Source organism: Tiliqua scincoides, chromosome 5 (genome assembly GCF_035046505.1).
Source record: "Tiliqua scincoides isolate rTilSci1 chromosome 5, rTilSci1.hap2, whole genome shotgun sequence".
Classification (NCBI taxonomy): domain Eukaryota; kingdom Metazoa; phylum Chordata; class Lepidosauria; order Squamata; family Scincidae; genus Tiliqua; species Tiliqua scincoides.
In genome coordinates, this window is record NC_089825.1 from 134,871,780 (window position 1) to 134,881,705 (window position 9,926).

A 9,926-nucleotide genomic window follows, 5' to 3' on the forward strand; every position below is an offset into this window, starting at 1 on the left:
GCCCCAAGGATTGGTCCCAGAATTGGTGCTTTTCAATTTGTTTATAAATGACCTGAAGATGGGGTGATAAAGTGCAGAAGGTATTGTGAAGATCTCCACAAGGATCTCTCTGAAATGGTTTTGTTCAAGATAAAAGATATGGCAACACAAAAGATGATGGCAAAGTCTGTTTCCCTGATGAGGCAGGTTGTCTGTGTAGGTTTTCTAATGAAGAGCAAAGAGCAGAGAATGCAAAGGAAGAGGGCGATGAGGAGAATGTAGGTGAGGCTGCGATTGTTGGCCTTGATGACAGGAATGTCCCTTTGCTTCATGAAGGTTCCTAGCACCAGAGCTGTAATCACAGCAAAGAAAAGAGCCAAGGCAGCTAAAATCATTCCAAAGGTTCTGCATAAGACAAAAAGGTTGGTGACTTGGGAATGCATCCATCCTGGTGCTTGTTTGAATAGTAATCTCCCATGCAGGGAATACTTTAATCCATGTTTGAAAAAGGAATGCTTACCACCTTCAAACTACCATAATTATTCTCAGCAATAGTATATGTACATACTTCATTTCAAACTATCTTTGACAGCAGAAGTCCTGCTGCTCTTTACTGGAAATCCCGCCCCCTAAGGGGGTTCACTTGACCCTTCAAACAACTCTCCCCATGACCGTCGACCACTAGGGAAGGGTTTTGTAGCACCCCAACATTTGGTTTGGCAGGAAAAGTAGCCCTCCAATAAAGTGTTGAAAAGGGGCTCATGTGACCCCTCAAACAACTTTCCCCATCCCCGCCAACCACTAGGAAGGGATTATGTGGTGCTCCAATATTTGGTTTGGTGGGAAAAGGAGCCTGCCAATAAAGTGCAGGAAGGGGGTTCATTTGACCCCTCAAACAACTCGCCCCATGACCGCTGACCAATAGGCGAAGGTTTCATAGCTCTCGGACCACCGAAGGGAACCAATGGGGAAAAGGGGGGAATGGGAATAGGCCCGGGAATGCCCCCTGTATTTAAGACCCTGGCCTTCAAGGAAGGGAGAAAGCCATTCAGCCTTCTGCAGCCATGGCATCCCCTCTGAAAAGCTCACCCGCTTCGCCTGCTGGGATGGAGACCCCGGTTAGACCGGCTGATTCTCAACCCCCCACCCGAATCACCTAACACCAGGGTGCTCAGATCAGTGTTTGAGAACCTCCCCCACTTGGCTTCAGTCTCTGAGCGTTTGACGGGATCTCCACCGAGGAAGAAAAGCTGCTGCTGTGAAATCGACGTTAGTGACGAATTTCGTATACCGATACCTGTGGAGCTTCTTTACAAGCTAGCGTGGGAGGAAGAGACTGTTCGTTTTCCCTCAAAAGGCTGTGACTGTGGGTTTGTGCTTTTCCATACAGTAGCCAAGTTTCCGGAGGCAGCGGCAATCCAGATTGCACAGGTAACATTTTTTTGCAGACATGCTTGATACTCATTATTGTTGTATTAATGGGTTAGAAAGACAGAAATAATAGAAATTAAGCTTGTTTTTATATTTTTTAAAGGAATAACCAGAGGAGAAAGAATATCCTGGTTCTCCAAAGACCCAGAAGGTTCCAGAAAATCAAGAAGGCCGTACAAGTTTCCATGATATTTTAGGCCTTCAGAAGACCCCCGTGGAGCATTTCAGCTCAAACTGCCGCTCAGGCGCTATGAAATCACTAATCAGAGCTACATTGTATGTGATTCTTAAGCCTTGTTATAAGGGGCATTTACTTGACTGCTGCTTTGGATGTAAAATTAAATCCAAGGATGAGGAAGCCCACAATTGCGGAGATTGGGATAATTTTGATAGAATAGGTTTATTCCAAGTTGTGTGTAAAAGAAACTACTTGCAGGCAAATCTGAACACTGTGATTAATATAGCTTACAGTTTATGGTTTTTGCATGTGACCGCCACAATCGTTGATTATATTTTAAGCATGTTTGCTAGCATGAATGCCTTTCCTGACATCCTGAAATGGCTTGATACAATGATGAGTGAGGAGGATTACACTTATATTGAGTATGTATGCCTATTTTTAAATGTCACGCCTATTTTTAAAAAGGGAAAGAGGGGGGACCCGGGAAACTATAGGCCGGTCAGCCTAACATCCATACCGGGTAAGATGGTGGAATGCCTCATCAAAGATAGGATCTCAAAACACATAGACGAACAGGCTTTGCTGAGGGAGAGTCAGCATGGCTTCTGTAAGGGTAAGTCTTGCCTCACGAACCTTATAGAATATTTTGAAAAGGTCAACAGGCATGTGGATGCGGGAGAACCCGTGGACATTATATAACTGGACTTTCAGAAGTCATTTGACACGGTCCCTCACCAAAGGCTACTGAAAAAACTCCACAGTCAGGGAATTAGAGGACAGGTCCTCTCATGGATTGAGAACTGGTTGGAGGCCAGGAAGCAGAGAGTGGGTGCCAATGGGCAATTTTCACAATGGAGAGAGGTGAAAAGCGGTGTGCCCCAAGGATCTGTCCTGGGACCGGTGCTTTTCAACCTCTTCATAAATGACCTGGAGACAGGGTTGAGCAGTGAAGTGGCTAAGTTTGCAGACGACACCAAACTTTTCAGAGTGGTGAAGACCAGAAGTGATTGTGAGGAGCTCCAGAAGGATCTCTCCAGACTGGCAGAATGGGCAGCAAAATGGCAGATGCGCTTCAATGTCAGTAAGTGTAAAGTCATGCACATTGGGGCAAAAAATCAAAACTTTAGATATAGGCTGATGGGTTCTGAGCTGTCTGTGACAGATCAGGAGAGAGATCTTGGGGTGGTGGTGGACAGGTCGATGAAAGTGTCGACCCAATGTGCGGCGGCAGTGAAGAAGGCCAATTCTATGCTTGGGATCATTAGGAAGGGTATTGAGAGCAAAACGGCTAGTATTATAATGCCATTGTACAAATCGATGGTAAGGCCACACCTGGAGTATTGTGTCCAGTTCTGGTCGCCGCATCTCAAAAAAGACATAGTGGAAATGGAAAAGGTGCAAAAAAGAGCGACTAAGATGATTACGGGGCAGGGGCACCTTCCTTATGAGGAAAGGCTAAGGCATTTGGGCCTCTTCAGCCTAAAAAAGAGACTCCTGAGGGGGGACATGATTGAGACATACAAAATTATGCAGGGGATGGACAGAGTGGATAGGGAGATGCTCTTTACACTCTCACATAATACCAGAACCAGGGGACATCCACTAAAATTGAGTGTTGGGCGGGTTAGGACAGACAAAAGAAAATATTTCTTTACTCAGCATGTGGTCGGTCTGTGGAACTCCTTGCCACAGGATGTGGTGCTGGCGTCTAGCCTAGACGCCTTTAAAAGGGGATTGGACAAGTTTCTGGAGGAAAAATCCATTACGGGGTACAAGCCATGATGTGTATGCGCAACCTCCTGAATTTAGAAATGGGTTATGTCAGAATGCCAGATGCAAGGGAGGGCACCAGGATGAGTTCTCTTGTTATCTGATGTGCTCCCTGGGGCATTTGGTGGGCCGCTGTGAAATATAGGAAGCTGGACTAGATGGGCCTATGGCCTGATCCAGTGGGGCTGTTCTTATGTTCTTATGTACAGACCGTGATTTAAAAAAAAAAGTATCAAAAGTTTCTTGCAAGAGGCCACTGTTGTCTAAGTGTTCGTGACAAGTGAAGGAAATGTAAGAAACCTTTATGCCTTTATGCTTTACAAAGCAAATGTCTGTTTTTTTAAAAACATTTTTGCATGTGGTTTTTGCATGTGACCACCACAACCATTGATTATGTTTTAAGCCTGTTTGCTAGCATGAATGCCTTTTCTGACACCCTGAAATGGCTTGATACATTGATGAGTGAGGAGGATTACACTTACCTTGAGTATGTACAGCCCGTGGTTTCAAAAAAAAAAAAAGTATCAAAAGTTTCTTGCAAGAGCCCACTGTTGTATATGTGTTCGTGACAAGTGACAGAAATGTAAGAAACCTTTATGCTTTACAAAGCAAATGTCTGGTTTTTAAAAAAAATAAAAAAAATAAATGGAAGACCCACAATGTTTGCTTTTTGAGGGGGGAGGAATGGGGGCATGGTGGAGGGGGAGGGAGGAATGAACCAATAGGAAATGGCTTTCAGGAACATGTCTGGGCATGCCCAGCACCGGCTATGTATTTAAGACACAGTCCTGAGTGTAAAAAAAAAAAATGGAGAATGTAGACAGGCAGTTCTTAGGTACAACTATCAATTTTTATAACGCCTTGGATCCGTGTAGTAATTCACTCGAATGGGATACACACAAGGATGATTTAACTGAAAAGTTTCCCCTCGAGAGTGAAGAACCAGAGCCCTGTATTGGACCTCCAGAGGGGGTTTTATACAGGGCTAATTCTCTGTCTGACAGTGAGGAAATAGAAATGGATTCAGCACCCTATTGGACGCAATCCATGGTAAGCAAAAGTGTTTTTTTGGGGTTGGTTTCGATATTGAGCACATGGGGTGGGGTGGTAATAATTTGCATATTTCTTTTAAATAACCTGATGCAGGGACTAGATGTTGCGCCACTAGACTTGTCAGCTGATGGGGATACTGGTGAAGATATCTGGAAAGTCCCAAAGAAGACAAAGCCCTGGTGTCCGTGCATGTCTGTATGTAAATTTTACTGGGGGGAGGATCTGAATTATATACATACATGTATTTTTAAATTAGCTAGATGACTCAACCACTAAGGAAAATTTGTGCAGGGTTGATGAGACAAATAGTTTGTGTTGTCTAGGAAATTGAAGAGTCTGTTTAGGGTCTTGAAAAACTGAGTCTCAGTGAACCGCTAGGCTGCTCCTGCTCCCCTAAAATTTTGGAGGAATGAAAAAAATTGTGAATAAAAAAAAATAAAATGGAATTATGTTATCTGATTGTGCGCGTTTCTGTGCTAACTGGAACCATGGAAAAGCATGAGGAAATTTATATATATATATATATATATATATATATATATATATATATATATATATATATATATATATATATATATATTATACACCTGAGGCAGTCGGGAGCTTTGGAGGGGTAAACACCCTCTTTGAAGAGGCCAAAAAGCAAAGTAAATCTCCGACTCAAAAACATGTTTGGGAGTGGCTTGCAGAGCAAGATGCTTACACATTGCACAAACAGCCACAAGTATGATTTAAGAGAAACAAAACAGTTGTTTTGGGAATGGATGCACAATGGCAGGCTGATTTAGTGGATATGCAGCAGTTTTCTAAGTACAACACAGGGCACAAGTACATTTTAACGGTGGTGGATATACTTTCTAAATACGCATGGGCCAGAAACTTGAAAGACATAAAGGCAGACAGGTGGCTGCCGCTTTTTGGCACATTTTCAAACAGGAGAACATACCATGCAAACTGCAGACTGATTCTGGTAAAGAATTTCTAAACCGTACTGTGAGAGAACTATTAAAAAAACAAGGCGTCCTTCACTTTGTTACAGGTAATGAGGTCAAAGCTGCTGTTGTGGAACGTTTTAATAAAACATTAAAAACAAAAATGTGGAGATTTTTCACAGCTAACAACACTTTTAGATACAAGGAAGTGTTGCTGCGACTTATAAGCAGTTATAACCACACGGTGCACAGAACGACCAGGGTTCGACCTGTGGATGTGAACCATTCAAACGCTGTGTCTGTCTGGAAAACAATGTACGTAGATTGGGTTAGAGGGAGAAAAGAGGTTTCTGTGTTCAGAAAAGGAGATCATGTGAGGATCTGTAAGCTCAAGGGGGTATTTGAAAAAGGTTACGAACAAAGCTTTACCAGTGAGATTTTCATAGTCGACCAAGTCAGCAGCAAGGGGAGAAGACCCGTGCACAGCTTAAAAGATTACGAGGGAGAGAGCCTTGCAGGTTCTTTCTATCCTGAAGAATTGCAGAGAGTGAGCGTGGGAGAGGATAGGGTTTACAGGGTTGAAAAAGTTCTAGCTACAAGGGGTAGGGGTAAGAAAAAGCAACACCTGGTGAAATGGTTAGGTTGGCCTGACAAATTCAATAGTTGGGTTGCAGACTCTGAGCTGCATGAAGCTAAATAGCAGAAGGGGGAAAATGGCAGAAAACGATTTTTACATCACCCTTCCTAGCAACGCCTGCAATAAAATATTTCAACAGAACAACAGTGATGCCTTCACGATCCGTCTAGCACGCTCCCTGGATCTGCCAGGGGAGTGGGAAGTGGGATTAGTGGAGATACTCTACCCTCACACCTGGGACACACTCACAGACAATAGAATGTTTCAAATTGACGACGGAAGGACAGAATGGCTATTCACTCTACGGAGGGGTTATTACGCATCAGTACCTGACATACTGGATAATATGAACAAGGTAATAACGAGCCATATAAATCCACCGCCTGATACATCTCTGACCTATGATTCTGTGGATAGGAAGGTCTATCTTAATGCCCCCCGCTTCACAAAATTGAAGCAGAAGCAGAACTGTCTCATATATTAGGATTGGACATGAGCTTAGCCACCAGAAAATCAACCTTCACTGTGGATATTACAGGAGGGTTTAGCACCCTGTACATTTACACAGACATTATAGACCACCAGGTTGTGGGGGACTTTTATGTGCCTCTGTTGCGATGTGTTCCTATTCACGGGGAGAATAATAATAATAATAATAATAATAATAATAATAATAATAATAATAATAATAATAAATTTATATACCGCTTTTTAACAAAAAGTTCCCAAAGCGTTCCCAGAACAGTGAAAAAGTCACAATCACTTACGATAGACCGCATTATGTGGTAATAAACAGGGACCATATAGACACCATCACAGTGGAGATAAAGACAGACCACAACAAAAACATGTCATTTTGTTTCGGCAAAGTGGTTGTGAAGCTGCACTTCTGTCCCTGGAAAAACAGTTTATTTTAAAAACATGGTTCTTCTAAAACGTTAGGGGTATCCCACCCTTTATAGCAACTATTATAGGGAGCAGGCAGGGCAAGGCCTTCAAGGATTTCATGGAGCACCTGTTATGTATGGGGCGGGGGTCGGTGGCATATTCCAAAGTCTTTTTCAAAAGGCGGTTCCCCTTTTGAGGAGGGGATTAGAGATTATTATGCTGCACTTAAAATTAGCTGCCTGCAATATTACCCGAGACATGGTTGGGAACGTTTCTCAGGCCGTATTGAATAAAACTATTCCGCAAAGGGGGTTGGGGCTGATGTACGTGAAAAGAAGGAAAGTGGTTAAATGAAAAGCATCACGAGCGCTGCTGACAGGCCCACCCCGCCCCTTTAAAATAAGGGTTATAAGTAGGATGACGCAGAAGAGAAAAGCTCGGAGACCGAGGTGTAGAAAGAGAGCCCTCTCTAGAGACATATTTTAAAATGATCATGGCCTTTACTCATGGATGCTCAGAATAGTGTACAAAATCCGAACTAGACCTGTTCCAAATAGCCCCTATGCAGACCAGCATTGAAGGATGTGTTTATGTGGAGGTGACTCCGTTGACGGCGGTGACGGAGTCTTCATTGTTGGAGATTTTCATCGCTGGAAGTGGGGAGGATTATATGGATTTAAACAACACTTTAGTATACCTGAGGTACAAAATTGTAAAAGAAGATGGCAGCAACATCGACAGGCAGGACGAAGTGGCGCTGGTGAACTACCCTATCGCTCCCATTTTTAGTCAGCTGGACGTGACCCTGGGAGACAGACTCATCAGTCAGAGTAACAACTGCTACCCCTATAGGGCTTTCATCGAGTCTGTGTTAAACTACGGCGAAGACACGCTATCCAGCCAGTTCTCTGCAGGGCTGTTTTACAAAGACACTCCTGGTGAACACGACTCAGCGGACCTGGAAGGGCACAACCAGGGTTTTATTAAAAGAGCGGGTCTGACTGCTGAAAGCAGAAAAATAGAACTCCTGGGTTATCTCCACGCGGACCTCTTTTTTCAAGAAAAACTATTATTAAATGGCGTGGACGTGAAAATTAAACTCACCTGGAGCAAAGACAGATTCTGCTTGATGACTGATGATGCCAATGTATGCTACAAGTTGAAGATTTTGGTGGCGGCACTGTTTGTAAAGAAAGTGAGAGTTGCCCCAGGGTTACGACTGGAGCACGCCGAAGCTTTGCTTACAACCACCACCAAGTACCCCGTGGACCATGTCAGTATGAAAGTGTTTAGTCTCCCTGCGGGGAGTCTTGTCAGTAACCAGGAGAACCTGTTTCTGGGGCAACTGTTGAAGATGGTCGTAATCGGCCTGGTGGACAACGACACTTTCAGAGGTACCTTCAGCAAAAACCCGTTTAACTTTAAGCATTATGACATCAGTTTTTTTGCTATTTACCTGTCGGGCTACCAAATCCTCGCAAAGCCATTTCAACCAGACTTTCAAGAAGGAAGCTGTGTGAGGGAGTACATGAGCCTGGTGCATGCCACTGGTAAGCACATGAAAGACAAGGGGCTGATAATCAACAGAGAAGACATTGCGAGGGGCTACACGCTCTTTGCCTTCGACCTGTCCCCTGACCAGGAATGTGGCGACCACTATTCCTTGATCAACACAGGGAATCTTAGGGCAGAAGTTCAGTTTTCCAGACCCCTCTCGCAGACCGTTAACATGATTGTTTATGGGGATTTTGACAATATAATCGAAATAAATAACCAGAGGAATGTTCTGTTTGATTATATGTGACAGGGACACTGTGCAGTTAACGCGGTTGCTGACTGCTGACCCCGCCACCCGCAGGGTATTCAAGGGAGTGTTTCATTGTGACCAACTTCCTAAAGTGAATCAGCTACAGAGACCCGCGGAGCTAGTGGTCAACACGGACCCTCACGATTGACTGGGAGAGCTCTGGCTAGCTTTTTACCTGACAGAAGAAAACCACATAGAGTTTTTTGACTCCTACGGAAATTCGACAGACCATCCCCGATTCCCCAAGGCAATCATGGATTTTTTAAGAAAATGTGGCCCTGTGAAACATTTCAAGCAAAGCAAGTACAGCCTCCGGACTCTGCAACCTGCGGTTACCATTGTGTGTTTTTTCTGCGCCAGCACTGTAAGGGGCTAACTTTCAACCAGATTCAAGAACTCTATTCCAATGATTTGCTAAGGAACAATCGCATGGTACTGCTATTTGTAAAAAAGAAGCAGTACGTGTCGTGGCTTGCCCCGCAGTTTTTTTATCAACCCTAAACCTGTGTGCCTTGTAGTAATTTTCATGGGTATGTTTTTCAATAAAAAGATACCCCCCGCTGAGGGGTTTAAAAGAAAAAAGGTTGAAGCAGTTTGTTTTTTTTTTTTAAAAAGTGCTTTTATTTTTATAAGGTGAGCCATGCTACAGAGCTAGATTGTCTCTGCTATTTAGAAGATCTTCTGGAAGCCTTTGGAGTATGTTTTAATTCCGTCACGGGGCTGTGGTTTTTCAAGTGATCCAAAGAGGCCCTGTTTCCAGGGTTGCCAACAACCTTGGAAGGGATAGTTAGTTCAGCCATCGCCTTCAGAAAGACATCCCAGCCTTTAGGGGTGCGTGCAGATGGCAACACATGGATTTGTGTGATTCCTTTCACCATGTCCAACATGCTGGAGCCTGAGATAGTTTCCCCTTTGTAAACAAAAGCCCCCTTTTCATTCCACGAAGAAACAGACTTGTTTTGCATCATTTTGTTTAGCAGTATCTTTGCAGGGTTCTTAAATCTGATGGACAAGCTGCCCAAGATGTCATGATACATGTTGTCTGGAGCTGGAGAGGCATGTGCTTTGGTAGTTGTCTCACCTGGTGCTGTTGGTGGTGGTGTTGGTAACAACAAGCTCAGATGTCCTTTTTCAGCTTCCCCCTGTTTCACATGAGTTAGATATTTTTGAAGCAGAGCAGAATGTTGTTTTGCCTTTTTGTATTCTGTTAAATCCCTTCTCTGTAAAACATTTCGCATGTCAACATCT

The 9,926-nt window shown here is 43.7% G+C and overlaps 1 protein-coding gene across 1 annotated transcript; it reads left to right on the forward strand.

Annotated features, from left to right (window-relative positions):
• The first annotated feature begins 7,433 nt into the window (after nucleotides 1–7,433).
• LOC136653703 (uncharacterized protein F54H12.2-like) lies at nucleotides 7,434–8,675 on the forward strand. Its single transcript, XM_066630586.1, has one exon. It carries the CDS (start codon nucleotides 7,434–7,436, stop codon nucleotides 8,673–8,675), a length of 1,242 nt encoding a protein of 413 aa, XP_066486683.1.
• The last annotated feature ends 1,251 nt before the right edge of the window (nucleotides 8,676–9,926 follow it).

Excerpts from the sequence above, each read along its gene's own strand:
- LOC136653703 (XM_066630586.1), top strand. The coding sequence starts at position 7,434 with ATGCAGACCAGCATTGAAGGATGTGTTTATGTGGAGGTGACTCCGTTG.